This window comes from Podarcis vaucheri (assembly GCF_965113315.1).
Source record: "Podarcis vaucheri genome assembly, chromosome: 10".
Lineage (NCBI taxonomy): Eukaryota > Metazoa > Chordata > Lepidosauria > Squamata > Lacertidae > Podarcis > Podarcis vaucheri.
The window spans coordinates 17,190,329-17,210,171 of record NC_138748.1 but is presented as its reverse complement, the minus strand read 5'-3'; the positions used below and the strand labels follow the sequence as shown (position 1 = coordinate 17,210,171).

The window sequence follows — 19,843 nt, the reverse complement described above, 5'->3', positions numbered from 1 at the left end:
TGCATAGACCTGCGACTCCAATCACTCTTGTTTTTCAAAGGACGACCTTAATAACTTGTTTGAACATGACAGTAATCTATTGAACGAATACACAGGAACTAAGTACAGAAGATGTGCTATCTTTTGAGGGACCAAGTGCGTGTGAAATCCACACAACGTCCGCACTGATATCAGCCTGTGAAGGTTAGCTACTCATTTGTCCTGAAGAGGGAACTGGTGGAGAAATTGGGCAGGCATGCCAGATGGCCTTCACTCAACAGTCAATCAACAGCCATGCCAATGCAGAATTCTCTTTTATTTTTATTATTATTACTACTTTTTATTGATTTTCATAAACAAAGCAAAATTAAATAAAACTTTAACTTTAACATTCAACCTTTTTTATCTTCTTATTTACCCTGCGCAATTTCACGCCCGGACTTCCCTCCTTCCGTTTCCCCAATTTACATCCATTCCTGCAGATTCTTAATTACATTCTATATACATCACAAGATTTATGTTATCCCTGCTACAGTTTTTAAACTTCTACAGTTATTTCGTATATACACAACAAATTCACTCCACTTCTTCTCACTTTTTGGTCTCGAATTTTATGACTCATTTTTGCCAATTCAGTATACTCGAATCATTTCGTCTGCCACTCCATTAGGGTTGGTAGCTCTTGAGATTTCCACTTTTGGGCCACAAGAATCATTGCGGCAGTCGTGGCATACAAGAATAATTTGCAGTCTTCTTTTCTCACTTCATCTCCTATTATCCCCAATAAAAAAGCCTCTGGTTTCTTTGGGAATGTATATTTGAAAAGCAAATGCAGAATTCTCAAATGCACCATTATTTTAGTGTTCGAAATTAGCCTGGTGCCAGGCACATTTTGCACCTAGCCATAGGCGCCGACTCCATGGGGCTTGAGGGGGCCCGAGCCCCCTCAAAAATTCGATTGGGGGGGCTCCGCCCCCCCAATAATCTCCGGCGCCCCTCCAGCAGAGCGCCATCGCCGCCGCTCCCCCAGCCCAAAATGCACAGGGTCGGGCTGCCTGCATGCCTCCTGCCCTCCCTCCCGAGCAAAAGCTCCACCCAATTTCCTTCGGAGCTGATTAATAGGCGCAGCACGCTCTCCCCTATTCGCTCACGAGGAGGCGGCGCCACTTTATCTGCATATTCATGAGCTTATTTATTATTCATGAGCTTTCCCGGCCCCCCCCCCCAATATTTTTTATAAGTCTACGTCCCTGCACCTAGCTATCGGCCACTTGCAACCAAGTGAAGATGCCTGGGCGCTAGGATGGTGCTTGAGATCTCCACTACCTGGAGGTGAATGCCTAAGGATCCTTGGATCTTGACTGTTTTCACATATTCATACCACATCCTGTAGAATTCTATTACTTCTATTACTTCTATTTTATCTACACAATCGGAATCAATTTTAGAAAGCAAAAAGCTTTGTCTGTGCTGCCTGAACAGGAGCAGCCGCCATTAGGGAAAAGAGGTCCCTGGATCAAGTGACTTTTCTTCTTTAAGTTCTCAAAGCTCTTCACCTAGGTCAAGGTTGTCATCTGAACTAGCCAGGTGTTTAACTGAGAATCAATCACAGTCAGTCCATCATTTGAAAAATAAGACTTTAGAGCTATCTTGCCCCAAAATGGAAACTAGACATTCCATTTTGGTGATTGCAAACTTGATTTATGGAGCTATTTGGCAGCTTATACAGGGTGTTTGAAAAGTAACTGTACACCTACTATAAATGCACTCTCTATAGGTGTATGCAGTGGTACCTCGGGTTAAGTACTTAATTCATTCCGGAGATCCGTTCTTAACCTGACACTGTTCTTAACCTGAAGCACCACTTTACTTAATGGGGCCTCCTGCTGCTGCCACGCCACCAGAGCACGATTTCTGTTCTCATCCTGAAGCAAAGTTCTTAATCTGAAGCACTCTTTCTGGGTTAGTGGAGTCCGTAACCTGATGCGTATGTAACCTGAGGTACCACTGTAGTTACTTTTTGAACCCCCTGTATATCAGAGTTTCTAACATAGTTTTGACTTACAGAGCTCAGCCCTAAACTCTCCCACATGGCAAAACTGTACAACTCTGACTTTGAGGTACATCTTAGGCATGTGGGGAGGGGAAAGAGAAGAGAAAGATTGCTGTAGAGAAAAGCCCAGAACACAGGGCAAGACTTATCATAGAATGAGTTATCTATTTTACCATCCAAGGAGTTATTTGTCTCAGTCACATCTCACTTCCACCACTAAACATTGACGTACAACTGTAGGAAGTTTCCTACAGTGTAGATATTCAGATGGAATGCCATGTTTTAACCAAACTATATATCTATTACAGGAACCTCCACAGACATAGCACTTGTTTTTAGAAGTCTGAGGTGAGTTTCCTATTGCTTGTAGGACATAACTCACATTATGGTAAATCACCGACACAACGCATGGAGAAATCAATTAGCAAAACCTACACACAGTCTAGTGCACAGCAGGAATGGAAAACTTTACCTGAGTTCACTGTATTAATACAAAGAGATGTGCCAAGGCCCTGTGCCTTAATTTTAATCATAGTGCATCTACATTTGTAATTGCACTTGCAATCTATTTTGTTCCGGATCTGACTATGCTTTAAACCATTTATGTTCAGTTTTGCAGCTTTAAAATTCCCCAAGGCTGAAATCTGAATAGTGAGTAGCTTTTACCCTTAAACAGTAAGGAAAAGTAAGACTGCCAGAGTTGCTTAGTAATAACTGTTACATACACCAGTATAGGGAATGCTCCATTAGCCCTGCCACGCCATTCCCTGGGGGTTGAACGAAACAGAACTGGGAGCCATGCTGATCCAAATGACTTGTGATTTGTTGTGCAGAATACAAAACAGTCCACCACATCTGAGCTGACTGGTCCCCTCCAGTTCTCTCCCAATTCTGGGACACAGACGTCTAAGGAAGTCAGATTAGCCTCAACTAGAGCCAGGGCCTTTTCAACACTGGCTCCGGGCTGGTGGAACGCTCTGTCTCATGAGACCAGGGCCCTGCAGGATCTGATTTCTTTCCGCAGGGCCTGTAAGACAGAGTTGTTCCACCTGGCCTTTGGCTTGGAACCAGCCTGATTCCCTCCCCCTCTTTCCTTTTTTCTCTTTCTGTGATGGAACTCCTATTTGGAGACTTCCCTGGCTTTTTTCTGGCCCACGTAGGACCAGTCTGGATAGCTGGCCTTGGTGAAGACTTGATGTTTTCATCCCCAAAAAAGTTTTTGATTTGAGTTCCTACTGAAATGAGGCTGCATTTTAATGTTTTAATGTCGTATTTTAATCTTGTTTTTAAGTTGTATTTCAATCAATTGTTTTTATACCTGGTGTTAGCCGCCCTGAGCCCAGTCTTGGCTGGGGAGGGCAGGGTATAAATAAAATTTATTGTTGTTGTTGTTGTTGTTGTTATTATTATTATTATTATGAGGAATGAAAGGGAGGCACATGAAGAAATGATGGAGACAACACAAATGGACAAGCTCAAAGTAGTGACAAAAGAAGAGCAAGAAAAATATGACAGATGGGGTTGCTGTGCATCAAGAACAACGACAACAAATCATCTGCTGCGAGAAGGTATCAGGATGATACCTTGCAAAAGAACTCAGTGTGCCTTGTTTCATTCCAAGACAGGCATCAGTCTTCCAGTGCTCTTCTACATATTTTAAAAGGTTACTATCCTTTAGGATCTGGAGGTCTGGAGTTCTCATTTTTATTAACCAACTCCCAGATCTGCTGGTTTCTAGCTGCACAAACATATCCAGGAATATTTTTTGAAGACAAACCCCCCCCCCACTAATGCAGGACTCAATAATTAAGCAGTTTGAGGAATGCCAGAGAATTCAATGAAATTCGGAAAAGAAAAGGAAACTTCAGTAGCCCCTGCAATTTATACTCAGGGGTACAAAAAGAGAACAGCAATTATTTACTAATCTAGAACACAGAAAATCAATACCAATAGGCTTTGCCCTTACAAAACAGGTTTGTGAAGTCTTCCGTTTCTCTGTGCTACAGTACAGTACCATTCATTGTTGGGTCCATTTAGCATTGTTTGCCTAAATAAAGCCATGGGCTTTAGTCATTCTCAAACAGTTGGATTCCAGTGGGCCTACAGAATTATTATTTTTTAAGGACACTTAAATGAAGCTCTAATTGGAACAAGTAAAACCTTCCAATTGCTACCAAAGAAACAGGGAAGGTGTCAAAGAATTTCTCAAAACCCACATCTCTCAATACTAGCATTTAAGCAAGATTGATGATCACATCTATGGGCTTGTGTTGCAGACACAATTCCACTGCAATACAGAAATTAATGTCCCCCTGCCAAATGTACGTAAATGCCCAAAGCAAATGAAACTCAGGTCCATTAATTACAGTATACAGGAGCCATCACTTCTGAGCAACGATTACAGATAGCATTTAATTCAGGATAAGATGTCAAATGTTTTTCACCCAATACCCATCCTTTAGTCTGCTCTTCAGAGGCCAATTCTACCACAATTACTACTATTATTTTATTATTTATACCCCAATCATATGGCTGGGTTGTCTTCATCAAGCTGTGTTGTCCACTGACCTTATACTTTTTCCACATTGTTCTCCCACCCTCAGTAAGCCCATTAATTGTCACAAAATCAAGAGGAATGTATTGGTGGGGCAGAAAATAAAAATGACTATTTATCAAGGTAGTCACTTTGCGGTATAATTTGGGAAACCCCAGTCAAAGCAGAAAAGAATCCCCCGTTACGCCACCGACATACAGTAATCACAAGAGCCACAATAAGGTACTTTCATAACTCTTGGTAGCAGCACACCAGACAGTCAAGAGAATAACACCACATTGCCCCAAATAATAAAGCCTCGAATGACAATCTAGTAGGCGTTATAGAGAAAAATACCATTAAGTAGCTCCCTCCAAACCAAGGTTTTCTCTTCATGGGCACCATTTTAGACTATGGTGGAGGAATTCACGTGGAAAATGCTACGCCAGGACTGAAAATACTTCTGAACTTCTCCTGATACCTCCAGGAGCTGGCAAGAATCTAGAAGAAAGAGAAAGTTGCCTTCAACCGAGAGAGACCATTGGTCTATCCGGCACAGCATTTTGCCCACTCAACAAACGCACACCTCACTCTACGCTGATTACACTGACTGGAAGCAGCTCTCCGAGGATGAAAATGGGAGTCTTTTGCAGCCTTATCCAGAGAGGCCAAGGTTTGAACCTGAGAACTCATTCTGTATGCAAAATATGTGATCTCTCGTTGAATCATAGGACTTCCCCTAGCAGCCTGCTCACAGATCTTTCCAGAGAAGGTGTTCAGATTGGACATGAAATTTTCCTCAACTCCTCAAATCTGTTGTCGAAAAGCATTCACCTGAAGGCTAATCTCACACAGAGATCTGGCCCTAAAAAAGAACTGGGGTCCAATTTAACTCAAGGAAATGGAGCTGAAGGGAAGGATGAGGAGAAAGATAAACCTATGTGAAGCCCTGTACTCATGCAACACGCCATTCAAAAGTTGTTGTTTATGTTCAGGGACACCATAAAATAAAAGACCTTTCAAGGAAGTCAGCCCCACTCCCTTTTGCAACTAAAGGATGCTACATTTGAAAAAGCTCATCCCTAAATAATGCTTGGCTAGTCAGATACAATTCTGTTCCGTTTTATTGGAGTGTCAATAGCTTCATTTCATTGGGCGACGGTCTCTTAACACACAGTTGCACAGGGGACCCAAGCAAAATGGACGTCTTGTTGCCTGAAGCAATTTCTACTCTATTATTTCCCTTAAGCATCTTGCTTTCAATCACCTGCTTTCCAAAGGAAACCATGTATCACCTTCAAGAGGCACAGAGAGATGCTTAAGTAGGAGGCAAACAATGCAGGTCTCGGCAACTGGAGATAATGCTGTGCCCATATTATAACAAAGTATCAGCTGACTAGAGTTGTTGCAACTTGGTGAAGCTGTTATAATAAACAAAGGCACATAAACCCCTTAGGCTACCACTGAATAAACAACTTGCTCAAGAGTAAGCCCTACTGAATTCAAGCAGCACCAATCCACCCGGTCCCCCAGTGTTCAGCCCTTCCAGTGTAGTCATCTCCAAATTTTGTTCTGTGCTAGCCTAACCTCTAACTGCAATCTTAGACATGTCGTAGGATGTCAGCCCTATTCAGTTCTCTGGGCCCTCCTCCCAGATAAGTGGGTACAGGGCTGCAAATGTAAAGACCGCAGTCCAAAAAAATACTTATTAGGAACTGTGCCCCACTAAACACAGCGGGATGGGGGACAACAGATCAAAGCACACGTTTTGCAGGCAGAACAGAAGGTCCTCGCTTCCCTCCCTGGCATGGCGTAACCAGGAAAGGCTTGAGAGCCGCTGACTGCCTGTGTCAACAATACCAACGGTATGCGTCTGGCTATAAAGCAGATTCCTATGTTTCTATATCCCGCATTTAATTGCACAGGGATTACGCTGCAGGGAGCGTTTCCTTCCGGCTTGCCGGCTCCACAGCGAGCAGCAGAGTTGACGTTTCTTGAGGAATCCGCGTTACACGACCGCCGAGACTTGACCCCACCAACCCAGCCGTCTGCGCGCCTGCCCCGGAGCTGCGTGCGCTCGAAGAGCTGCTTCCCAACCCCCCCTTCCCGGCTCCCGATAACTGGGAAAGAGCGGCTCAACCTGTTGCAGCAAAGGAAGAGCGGCAACGCCATCCAACAGGCAGCGGTTGCGCGCACAGGCATTTCTCAGCACACAGGGGAAGAGTTTACTTCCCGGTCTCTGCGCCGTGTGACCCACTGACACAAAACATACTGCAGCCAGAAAGAAAAGGAGGGGGGAGCTCGATCTACTGAAAGACCAGGTGGAAGAAGCGAGAAGATCCTGCGACCCACTGTGAATCTCTTCTCCCCCTCACCGACCCCCAGACATGGACGTGGGCAGGGAGAGAGGGGGCAGCTGCCCCCCCCCAAATCAAGTAAATAAATAAATAAAAATAACAAAGTAGAAATTGCAGGCAATTTTTGACAGATTTATCTGACTTGAAGTCAAAAGAAAGTAATTTAAAACAACTGTTGGTGAGCCATTGCATTGGGAGTCTGCTAGACAGAGGATGGTGACAGGTGCGTGTCCTGCCCCCCCCCCCATAAATCCTGGCTACTTGCCCCCCGTGACAGAAATCCTGGCTCCCAGAACCCAGAAGTTATTGGGAACCGCTTCGCTGCGCGGAGATCTTCCGGGCACGCATTGCAATACAGGCGATTTGCAAGCAGAGGCTCGCGCTACCAGTTGCATGCGATGCCTGCAGTTTCCTGCTCGGGAGGTTGAAAGTGGGAGGGGAAAGTGGCTGGAAAGGGAAAGTCCTCCCGCCCGCCGGACCTTTCCCCCCCTAGCCAAACCATCCGCCGCTCATAAGGGGCGGAATGGAAAGCATCGGCGCGTCCTGCGGCCGAGTCCGGCTGGCGCTGCGCTCCGGGCGCGCCTCACCTTCTGCTGCCGCCGGGCCATGTCGGTGGGCTGCTTGGCGTTGAACGGGTACGCGATGCAGCGCACGATGAAGGCGTACAGCTGCAGCCGGAGCCGCTTCTCGCTCTCCTCCTTCTGTAGCCGCTCTTGCTCTTCCCTGCCTTCGCTGCGCACCGAAGGGCTGGGGCTCGCCGGGCGTCCAGACGCGCCGCCACTGCCGCCGTCTCCAACGCCGCGGTTCCCCGGGCGCCCGGGCTCTCGGTGCGCGGCAGGGAGGGTGCGCGGGGAGCTGGCTGCCGCCGCCGCCACCACCAGCACCTCCCGCCGGTCTTCGTCCAGCACCTCGTCCGACTCTTCTTCGCTAGACGACGGGTCCAGCATAATGGTGCCCGCTCGCTCCCCGCGGCCGTTTGGAGGCGAGAAAGAGCGCCGCGCGCAAAGGCGCCTGCAGCTGCCCGACCAGCGCGCACCTTTCCGGACACGTCGAGCTTCCACGCCCGACTATTTCCTACCAGCCAGCCGCCGGCGGCAGCCGTGAGAAAGAGAAAGAGAGAGAGGAGGAGAGGCGGGGTTTGGGGGGAAAGGGGTCGAGCTTGGGCGCTGTTTTCCACCGGGGATCCTATCAGAGCCCGCGCTGGCCTGTCACTTCTCCGACCGCGGCTCCGCCTCGCTGACAGCAGCGGCGGCGAGACGCACAGGTGGGAAACCTGTAGCGCCCACAACAAGCAACACGTGGAACAGAAGGCGAAAGGCGCACCGCGCCAGCCCAGACAAGCGAGCCGAGTCAAAGACCCTTTCTCTTTCTCAGTGAGCAGGATCAGCCACGAGCTTTCGGTGCTCCCGGGCCCTGCAGTTGCCCAACCTTGCTGCTTTTATAACCCAGCAGCTTTATACAGTGGTACCTCGGGTTAAGTACTTAATTCGTTCCGGAGGTTCGTTCTGAACCTGAAACTGTTCTTAACCTGAAGCACCACTTTAGCTAATGGGGCCTCCTGCTGCCGCCGCGCTACTGGAGCACGATTTCTGTTCTCATCCTGAAGCAAAGTTCTTAACCTGAAACACTATTTTTGGGTTAGAGGAGTCTGTAACCTGAAGCGTATGTAACCTTAGGTACCACTGTACTGTACTGCAGCTGCATGCCACTCGCCTCCCCAGCGAGTAAATCAATAAAAAGACTTAACTGAGGTTTGCCTGCCCCCCCTCCCGGAACATAAATCCTGGTAACGCCCATGTTTACAGGGGGGGGGGGTCCTGCGCCTGCATGATAGAGATCTCCTCCCCCCCCCTTTAAATACAACTGCAGGGCTCCGTCAACTTTGGATAATATTTCTCACTGCAAAACTACTTGAAAACCATAAGCCACAGGATGCTTTCTCCTTCCTCGGGGAAATTGGGTTTTTTTGGGGGGTGGGGGGAATCTAGGGGTTCTGGTAGGCAAGGGTGCATGGGCATAGCCAGGGGGCAGCTGCCCCCCTAAATCAAATAAATAAATAAACATACTGAACTAACGGACCAATTGCATTGCAGGTAACTCTGTTCTGCCACCCCGTAACAAAAAGCCTGCCCCCCTAAAATAAATCCTGGCTATGCCTATGCAAGGGTGCCAACTTGAATAAAATACGGGGGGGGACCAAGCCCTGCCCCCCCACATGATGTTGCAGTGCAAGGATACTTTTTGAATGGCAATGCCCAGCAAAAGGGGGGGGGCTCTATACCAGTGGCATTTATTATGAGAGCCAATCCACCTCCACAGCATGTGGTCACCATGTTAGATTTCCCAAGATTCAGTGCCTGTCTTCAGTGATGGCAGTGCTCTGCTCCCCTAATAAATGCCACCAGCTCCAGGCATGGATGTAGCGGGGGGGGGGCAACTGCCCCCCTAAATCAAGTAAATAAAGATACTTAACTAAAAGTAAAAGTTGTAGAAAGATTCCGACATATTTTTCTGAGCGCTTGGGGTCAACAGAAAGTAATTTAGAACAACTGTTGTTGAGATATTTCATTCCGAATCTGCTAGACAAAGCTAGAGGATGATAACAAGTGGGTGTCCTCCCCCCCCCCCCGGAACATAAATCCTGGCTAAGCCCATGCCTATAGGTAGCATAGTAAACAGAGATGAAGAGAGTAGTGGAGGCAGCTCTAACAACCCTAGTACTATGTGGGAGCCCATGCTGGAATTTGCCCCAGGGCCATGGGCGTAGCCAGGGGGTGCAAATGTCCCCCCCATCAATAAAAATCAATACAAATCTGAGGTTCTCCTCCCCCCAACAAAAATCCTGGCTATGTCCATGCCCTGGGCAGCACCTTGTTGAGGGGCACTAAAAGGCACTGTGGGTTAAACCACAGAGCCTAGGGCTTGCCGATCAGAAGGTCAGCAGTTCGAATCCCTGTGATGGGGTGAGTTCCCATTGCTCGGTCCCTGCTCCTGCCAACCTAGCAGTTCAAAAACACAAAGTGCAAGTAGATAAATACCTTCCGGCAGGAAGGTAAACGGCATTTCCATACGCTGCTCTGATTCGCAAGAAGCGGCTTAGTCATGCTGGCCACATGACCTGGAAGCTGTACGCCGGCTCCCTCAGCCAGTAAAGTGAGATGAGCACCGCAACCCCAGAGTCGTCCGCGACTGGACTTAACGGTCAGGGGTCCCTTTACCACCTTTAAAGGCTCACACAATTATAGTCAAATAAGGGGGAGTGGCATACAGGGCTCTAAAAGTTCAATGTGTGGAAACACAATTTTAAGACCACCATCCCCAGACTTCGCGGGTCTTCTCCAACCCTCTGCAATCCATGAATCTCAGCTAAAGTATCCATGGCAGACGGCCACCCAACCTCTGCTAAAAAACCTCCAAGGAAGCAGGTTGGCCGTCCGTTGACATTCTGATGTCCAAGGTGGCTGCCTCACTCCACCTCATGGGCAAGCTGGGCCTGCTTGGAGGGCCTTGGCCCCCTCTCCTTCTGTTGGGGTCTTTCACATATGTACACCAATTCCATTCATATAGAATCACAGAACTGTAGAGTTGGAAGGGACCACAAGGATAATCTAGTCCAGCAGTTCTCAACCTGTGGGTCCCCAGATGTTGTTGGACTACACCTCCCATTATCCCTGAGCTCTGGCCTTGCTAGCTAGGGGTGATGGGAGTTGTAGTTCAACAACATCTGGGGACCCACAGGTTGAGAAAGGCTGATTCTGGTGCAACCCCCTGCAATGTAGGAATCTTTTACCCAATATGGGGCTAAATCAACGACCCTAAGATTAAGAGTCTCATGTTCTACCAACAGAGCTAGCAAGGCAGATGTTTGCAGAAGGACATCATACTGTGGTCAGTGAGACTTACTTCTCAGTATCTTGAGTTCAGGGTGGCCTTTTATTGAAGCAAATGCCTTACTAGACTAGAACTCACTTCATCAGATGCATGAAGCATTATTACATACCCACAAATGGGAATAGAGGAAAGATTATATAAAGGGGGGGGGAGTCTGCAAAATGCAAGAAATACAGCCTAATGTTTCTACACAAAGCCTGAATGTATACAAGAGGAGCATACTGACCACTCAGAGCATCATCAAAGGTATTTCTACCAGTTCTTCCATGGCAATGGAATCCAACCGACCGAGGTATAGAGCCTGGCAAAGACAGCTAGTTCATTTAATTATTTCATCCCATTTATAGCTAGCCTTTCTTTCCCAGTGGAAACCCGAGGCAGCTAATGGCTCCAAAGCAACTGTAAAATCACAAAAAACACCATAAAAACTGATTGAATCCTGCTGGATCAGCACTCCTGCCTTTGGGTATTAACCATTAGAAATCGCAAAGGAAAGAGATGATTGCCATCACCATGGTCCTCTTTATAGGCTGATCAAAAATGACCCGAGTTTGTGCCATCAAGTTTACTGGCAAAAGTTGTGTCCTCCTGGGTCACCGAAATCATTTGCTCCTCAGTCCTGAAGAAGATTATGTGGAACTAAGTCTCACTGAATTCAACAGGGCTTGTATCCCAAGTGTGCATATGGTTGACCTCTAGAAACTTGAAGAATGAAATTCAGTGACCAAATGGGGTGGACAGTATCAAGGGGCCATTTACACACAGCTCTCCCAGAAGCTGTTGTCATCGTTTAATGACCGGGAAGGTCCCTAGAGTTGGCTTCAGCTTGCTTTCTGGTACTATACCACCATAAAGTTGTAAATAGGACTATGTTCCTGAGAAGCCACAGGTCACATCCATACCATACATTTAACAGTCATGGAGAATCCTGGGAACTACAGCTTGTTACGATATGATATGATACGATACGATACTCTTTATTGTCATTGCCCCATACAGAACAACGAAATTGAAAAAATAAGACATTCAAAAACCAACAAGCCTGCTATCCCAGCTATCCCAACCTGGTTAGCCCCCTAAAAACTCCGATACCCCATTTTAAAATACAATATACTCCCATAGAGACTCCTTACACTGCATTTAAAACCAAAATCGCATTTGGATAGAAAATGTTTCTCAGGCGGCTAGTCCTAGTCTTTATAACCCTGTACCTTCTTCCAGAAGGCAGAAGCTGAAAGAGTTCACAAAGGTGCTGTTAAGGGTGCTGACCTCACAGAACTACAGTTCCCAGTACCCTTCAACAAATTTCCGTTCTCGGGATTTTCCATGATTGCCTATAATTTCACTGCATGGATCAAGTCAGGCCCTTGAATGGAGCAATTATTTTAGGCCCATACAGGGGAGTAGGAAGGGGGGTGCGGGGATGCAATCCTCCCTGGGTGTCATTCCTGAGGGGGTGACAAAATGGTACACTGTGGGGGGGGGCACACTTACCACATGGCCTGGCCTGCAGCATGCCCGAGCCACGCATCTCTCCTGGGAGTGACGTGGTGGCTTGGGTCCCATGCTGCCTGAAACAGCAGCGTGGGGCTTGTGTCCGCCAGGCGGACTCCGTGGGCAGCTTGCTGCGGCGCCCCCATGCGCAGATCGCCCCACCACAGCCTCTCCAGGTGCTGGAGCAACTAGCTATGCCCCTGGGCCCATGCAAGTTTTCTTGGGTAGCTCAGTAGGCTAGAGCGTGGTGCTGATAAGGCAAGGCTGTAGGTTTGATCCCCGTATGGGACAGCTGCATATTCCCTCAGTGTTTTTCCCCGCCTTCCTCTTCATTGATATTACAGTGGTACCTTGGGTTGCAGATGCTTCAGGTTACAGACTCCGCTAACCCAGAAATAGTACCTCGGGTTAAGAACTTTGCTTCAGGATGAGAACAGAAATCGTGTTCCAGCAGCGTGGCAGCAGCAGGAGGCCCCATTAGCTAAAGTGGTACCTCAGGTTAAGAACAGTTTCAGGTTAAGAACGGACCTCCAGAACGAATTAAGTTCTTAACCCGAGGTACCACTGTACTTAACAAAATCCCTATCATTCATAAACCAAGCATGTTTACTCAAAACTAAGGATACTCACAGTCTTCAACTCTTTAAGGAACTGGGTGGCCGAGTCTCTAAATATGACTTCTTTCTAAACTGTCCCTGTTAACATTTATGAGTTAGTCCAGGCTAAGGCAACATCACTGGCAAAAAAAATAATAATAAAAAAAATCAAATGGCAACATTTCCCCAAATAGAGCAATATAAATGAGCTATTTGCAATAATAGGAGGAAGAGAAGGAGGGAGACCCAGAGTGAAGCATATACTCTATCCTCACAAGTACACACGGCAATCAGAACTGGTAACAGGAAGAAATACAGTTGCTATGATCGGATCTTTTCATTCTGTGCCACGTAGACGGCTTATTTGCTACTGCTCAGGAGAAGAGAGGGTTTGCTTTGCAAAGCCACTGGTGCCCGCAATGGAAATGGAATCTCTGAGCCCATCTTTGAAATCTGCATTTCAAGTAATTGGTCCAGTCATCCCAAGTCCTGCCTCGCCCCCGAACAATCCTGTTTGAATATGATATGCAGGCATTTGAAGGGAATTTGATTCAATCTATTTCTCGAAGGCGGGATACAGTACAGATAGCCCACTTGTCTTTACTGCATAAAGAAATTTTAAAAAGCTAGAGATACGGGGGGCGGTGGGGGGGGGAATCCAATATTTATGAGGTGGGCTTTCAGCAACTGCATTATGTGGATCTATTTTATCCCTGTCAATTTGGTGTTCTCTGGGAAAGCGCATGCCAGATGCATTCTGGCTACAGACCAATAAAAGTGCATCTCTATGCTGTCCTTCCTTTGTGCCTCTCCGATTTTGTTGTTGGTTCATGTTTCTTAAAAGTCCCTTTGATGCTGCATTAAATGTGGATCATTGCTAGGGCAAGGCAGGGAGAGGAAATGTAAGGCCTCAAAGTACAATCCACAGGAAAGCTCCGCTGAAACGACAGATATATGGAACACCGCTTCGGGCCAAACCAGATGTGGCATCAATGTGTGAATACAATTGATGTACAGTGGTACCTCAGGTTACATACACTTCAGGTAACATGCTCTTCAGGTTACAGACTCCACTAACCCAGAAATAGTGCTTCAGGTTAAGAACTTTGCTTCAGGATGAGAACAGAAATCGTGCTCTGGCAGCACAGCAGCAGCAGCAGGAGGAGGCCCCATTAGTTAAAGTGGTGCTTCAGGTTAAGAACAGATTCAGGTTAAGAACAGACCTCTGGAACGAATTAAGTACTTAACCCGAGGTACCACTGTATGTGTATATCAGGGGTCGGCATCTTAAAGCCCATGGGCCACAAGCAGCCCATGGGGATTGTTTAACCGGCCACAAGCTGCACCCGAACCGAGCTGCTTGCTTGGCGAGTCCCTTCGCACTGCGCTAAAGTGGCGCAGCACAGCTCAAGGACTCACTTCCGCAACACCAAAAATCACGTCTGTGCATGCGCAGACGCCGGAAATCATGGACGCATGCGCGATCTGGCCCATGGAGGGATCTCTGCTGGAGTGAACCGGCCCAGGCGAGGTAAACCTTGTCGCCCCCTGGTGTACATAGTGGTATCTGCAGGGAGGCTGGAGCAAAACTGGGATCCTGGTGGGGGTGGGAAGGGAAGGAGAATTTAATTCAGCGCAATGGAGACCTAGGGTGGCATGCAACAATTGCTCAGAGCAGACCTACTGGGAGGAATTCATCACCATGCTCCTCTGGTCATTCCATCAGTGTAAAGATTTGGGCTTGGCAGATGGAACGATGCCACTTTCGCTCCTCCGACATGCCAGGTCGAGATTTGAACTCTGGTCCCCCAGATCCCAGTCTGATGCTAACTACTACACTGACCCTCTCTTCTTGGGGGGCGGGGGGAGAGACAAAGAGGAAGCCTCCTTGTGCTAGTGGGAGCACTTGTGCAGCTTTCCCTAACACACCTGGCTAGTCAAATCTGGCCCATTGAAGTTAATGGACCTAACCTGTTTAATGTTATTAGAATTATATTAGATATATCATTTTAAAACATCACAGGGCAGACATGTATAAAAAGCATTTCTTAAACTCTGTACATGTTGGAAGCTGCCCAGAATGGCTGGGGTAACCCAGTCAGATGGATGGAGTACAAATTGTAAAATTATTATTATTATTATTAGGGAGAATTTTTTCACCTCTGCTCCCCATAGTCTAATTTTTATCAACATCTGAATGTTTTCTTTCCCATCTCCTCATATTTCAGTCACGTTGGCCTTTTGCAGGAGTTTATTAGTGCCAAACTGACATTTTAGCATTTGAACGTTCCATGCTTATTATCTTAAGTATTTCTGCAGTGTTTTGGTCATGCCAGTAGCATTTTATAATAAAGATCCCATTGCTATTCAAAGAAAAGCTGACTCTTTGTATCTTTCAGGCCTACAACGAATTGTCTGGAGTCACTAATTTTCTGGATGGCTAGCGGCTTCCTAGCATGCAGATCATTTACAAAATCTGAGGTCTTTTCAGCCTCTAACATTAGACTTGGATGTAAACATGCGACTAAGGATGCAGTTAACACTGCCTTTTGTTTTCATAAGCCTTAAAATGTGTCTCAGGGATCCAGTACCTAAAAATATATATATTAATGAAGGCACTGTAGGGCTTAATTAGATTACAGGCCTTTTTAAGTTGGTAGAGAACAAGACTGGGGAAATTTGATTATATGATATATTTGGAATGATATGACATATTTGACGTAAAATTAATTACATGATCAGAAGGCTGCACTGCCTCCTTGTATTAAATTGCTGCAGAAATTAATTAAAACCGCCTGTACCCTAAATAACATAACACAGTGGAAGTATAATTTAAGAATTCAGCTCGGCCCAATTTGGCTTCTGTGGTGTTGGTGCCTAACCGAACTTACTCAGTCCGAGGCACCGAGTTGTGCCCAACATTGTGCCCTATAGAGTTGACATCTGTGCACTTATAATTGCCTAGTGGGATCACCCACCCCAGCTCATTCTCTCACCCCATAGTTTTTAAACTGTTGGAAGAGCAAGTTGGTTTGTGCATGCAACATGCAGGTCGCTGATTATGCAAAAGTAAGGGGCAGCAGCTGTGGAGCCCAGGTATAATAAATCAGACTTTAAAAAACTAGGATATTTTGACTTGATGGCAAAGGACTCCATAGAAAAGGAGGCAAGTCCAGATAGCTCCAAGTGAATCTCTTGCTCTGACAAAGGCTGGGAGAAAACTGAAGTTTTTAATGTTTGATGTTTGATTGTGTTTATAATATTCTGCTGGGAGCTGCCCAGAGTGGCTGGGGAAACCCAGTCAGACGGGTGGGATATAAATAATAAATTACCACTACTACTACTACTACTACCACCACTAACGTATACGGGTGGTGCTGTGGGTTGAACCACAGAGCCTAGGGCTTGCCGATCAGAAGGTTGGCGGTTCAAATCCCCATGACGGGGTGAGCTCCCGTTCCTTGGTCCCTGCTCCTGTCAACCTAGCAGTTCAAAAGCACGTCAAAGTGCAAGTAGACTGCTCTGGTTCGCCAGAAGCGGCTTAGTCATGCTGGCCATATTGACCTGGAAGCTGTACACCAGATCCCTCGGCCAATAAAGCGAGATGAGCGCCGCAACTCCAGAGTCGTCTGCGACTGGACCTAATGGTCAGGGGTCCCTTTACCTTTACCGTACTACTACTACTACTGCTGAGGCTTGTTAAGTCTCTGTCTCCAGATTACCTTCTCCAGGTTCATATAATAATTATGTCTATATTTGCATCTGTAGATTCAAATGAGCACATGCAAATTCCATGCAAATTCCATGCAAATTTGTATTATAATAATAATAATAATAATAATAATAATAATAATAATAATAACATTTCTATACCATCCTTCATCCAAATATGTTTGTGAGGTGGCAACCCATCTACTTCCACACGTTCTTGGTCTCATTACTTCTCACTTCCCAGCCTCTCCATCCTGATTTTTCATTACAAATTTAGTGAATTTGCCTGAAATTAATGTTTAAAAAGCAACCTGCCCATGTTTCTTTTTGAATTTAGCTAATGGGGATTTGTTGTGAGAGCCTACATGCCATGAATTTTTATTTCTTTTTTTTAAAAAAAATGTTCTTGAAACTGGCTTCTGTAGGCAGAACTAATTGTTCAATCTGGGACTGGAGGTCCATTGCAGATAATTTTGCTGTAGAAAAATGGATCACCAAGGACTTTAAAAAGTTGCTGCTAAACATACTGAAGCATATATAGATCTTCTTCAAATCTTTTACCTCTTTCTTTGGTTGTACATTTTCTCCCTTTTGGCAAACAGTAAGCTGCTATTCTACCTGCTTTTTAACCCCCGGAAAAGAGGACTCACTTTTCCAAGTCAGAGACACAAGTTACAGCAAGGGCAATGAGGAAATTTTGTCCTAAAATGTCCCACGACAGCTTCCAGGTTGGGGCTAGTTTGCAAGGAGAGAATCCCTTGGTTAGATGCTGGTGGGCGAAGGGACTGATGGCTGCCCAGTCCACCAGGGGGTGGAACACTTGCCTCGTCCCGGGCACCAGCAACCCACGCAGGCCCCTGGCTAAGAGACATGGTTAGATCTTTACAAGCGAATGAATTTGAACATCCCTTTCAACACATGCATTCCCCGCCACAACTTGTGAAGACCTAAGTCAGGGGTCAGCAAACTATTTCAGCAGGGGCTGGTCCACTGTCCCTCAGACCTTGTGTGGGGCCGGACTATATTTTTTGTGTGTGGGAGAACAAATTCCTATGCCCCACAAATAACCCAGAGATGCGTTTTAAATAAAAGCACACATTCTATTCATGTAAAAACACTAGGCAGGCCCCACAAATAATCCAGAGATGCATTTTAAACAAAAGGACACATTCTACTCATGTAAAAACACCAGGCAGGCCCCACAAATAACCCAGAGATGCATTTTAAATAAAAGGACACATTCTACTCATGTAAAAACACGCTGATTCCCGGACCATCCGTGGGCTGGATTTAGAAGGCGATTGGGCCAGATCTGGCCCCCGGGCCTTAGTTTGCCTACCCATGACTAAGTTGTTAATGAGTGGGGGTTGTCATGCAAAATGTAAAATAAAATATACAATAGATGCATAGGATAACTCAAGAGGAGAAGTCGTCTGCAACAGTTACTGGTGATGGAAGGTTTTGCTTGGTTGGGTTTAAGAGATCGTAATTTGCAGCACATTGAGCCTCATTAAGTGCATTTCTGAATGCACTTGTTCTTGTTCTTGAAAGAAAATACACTCAAAAAGTCAACGTAGGCACTCGTTTTGTCAAATGAGAATTCAGAAGGGAGGGCAATTCAACCAACAGATCGTTCAGAGCATGCATTTGTTCTCAATGGTGTGGTGCTAGATGGGTTCCTCTTACTTTCCCTTCCGAGTCTCTCCTTTCAAACGCCAACTCCCCACTTTCTGCACCAGACCAAGCCAGGAAACAGGAAAGCTGGGCGGAACTTCCTCCTATTCTCCTGGCTAATCTACGTGCCACAGATATGCTGAGGCCAGGCCCAGCGAAACTTCAAGGCTCTCCGTGAGAATTTTAACTCTTTGTTCTCACGAAGAAAGCTATGGTGAGCCTACCAGTATCAGCTAGGAACCTGCTCAGCTAGTGGAAACCACAAACTAAGCAGGTTTGCAGCTGAAATGGTTCTGATCTTGAGGTTTCCCTTTGGGTTGCTTCCATAATACGATATATGATATGATAATCTTTATTGTCATTGTCCTATATAGAACAACGAAATTGAAAAAATCCACATCAGACATTCAGAAACCAACAAACCTGCTATCCCAACTATCCCAGCCTAGTTAGCCCCTAAAAACTCTGGTACTCCTTAACTTAATACAATAAACTCACATAGAGACTACCTTACACTGCGTCTTTCCAAACTCAAATGCCTCCAGAAGGGGAACAGAAGGACAAGAGAAGGAATATCAACACTAAGGCAGTTTTGATATTTGTGGATGCAGAGAAAGCCTTTGGCAACATTTCTTGGAGTTTTATGAATAAGAATCTACAGGGGGTGGGGGTAGGTCAAGGTTTTGAAAATGGTATAGGTGCAATTTATTCAGAACAGAAGGCAAAATTAAGTGTGAACAATGTAGTGACAGAAGAATTCAAGATTGAGAAAGGGACACGACAAGGTTGCCCTATTTCTCCATTGCTCTTTATATCGGTCCTTGAGGTTTTGCTAAATTTGATCAGAAAAGATAAAGAGGTTAAAGGTATACAAGTGGGAGCTAAACAGTACAAACTGAAAGCATTTGCTGATGACTTAGTATTGACTTTACAGGAGCCAGAATCTAGTACTAAAAGGGTATTGGGGTTGATCCAAGAATTTGGACAGGTAGCAGGTTTTAAGCTGAACAAGATGAAAACTAAGGTTTTAGAGAAAAACTTAACTGTGAATGAGAGAGAGAAGTTTCAGGAGGAGACAGGACTAACATTGGTTAAGAAAGTGAAATACTTAGGGGTTAACATGACTGCCAAAAATGTGAATTTGTTTAAGGATAACTATGAAAAATGTTGGATTGAAGTAAAAAAGGATCTAGAAATATGGACAAATTTGAAGTTATCATTGCTAGGCCGAATTGCTGTGATAAAAATGAATGTATTGCCAAGGATGTTGTTTTTATTTCAAACATTGCAAATTTTGGATAAGATGGATTGTTTCAAGAAGTGGCAGAAAGATATTTCTAGATTTGTTTGGCAGGGCAAAAAGCCTAGAATAAAATTTAAGATATTAACTGATGCTAAAGAAAGAAGTGGATTTGCCCTGCCAGACCTTAAACTTTATTATGAATCAGCTGCTTTTTGCTGGCTGAGAGAATGGCTGCTTCTTGAAAACACTGACATGTTGGATCTAGAAGGTTTCAATAATGCATTTGGCTGGCATGCATACTTGTGGTACGAT

General features: G+C 45.7%; 1 protein-coding gene and 1 long non-coding RNA gene across 14 annotated transcripts in view; one reads left to right on the top strand and one right to left on the bottom strand.

Moving 5' to 3' along the window:
* Positions 1 to 8,028, bottom strand: part of CADPS2 (calcium dependent secretion activator 2) — a 367,142-nt gene extending 359,114 nt beyond the window's left edge. For all 13 annotated transcript variants that reach the window (XM_082239470.1, XM_082239476.1, XM_082239475.1 and 10 more), the window contains exon 1: positions 7,510 to 8,028. In XM_082239470.1, coding sequence (XP_082095596.1) covers positions 7,510 to 7,869 — 360 coding nt within the window. In that variant the 5' untranslated portion in view covers positions 7,870 to 8,028. The remainder of the gene's footprint in view (positions 1 to 7,509) is intronic.
* The window catches only part of LOC309541781, a 575,734-nt gene that overhangs the window by 229,052 nt on the left and 326,839 nt on the right, over positions 1 to 19,843 (top strand). The gene's annotated exons all lie outside the window — the stretch shown is intronic.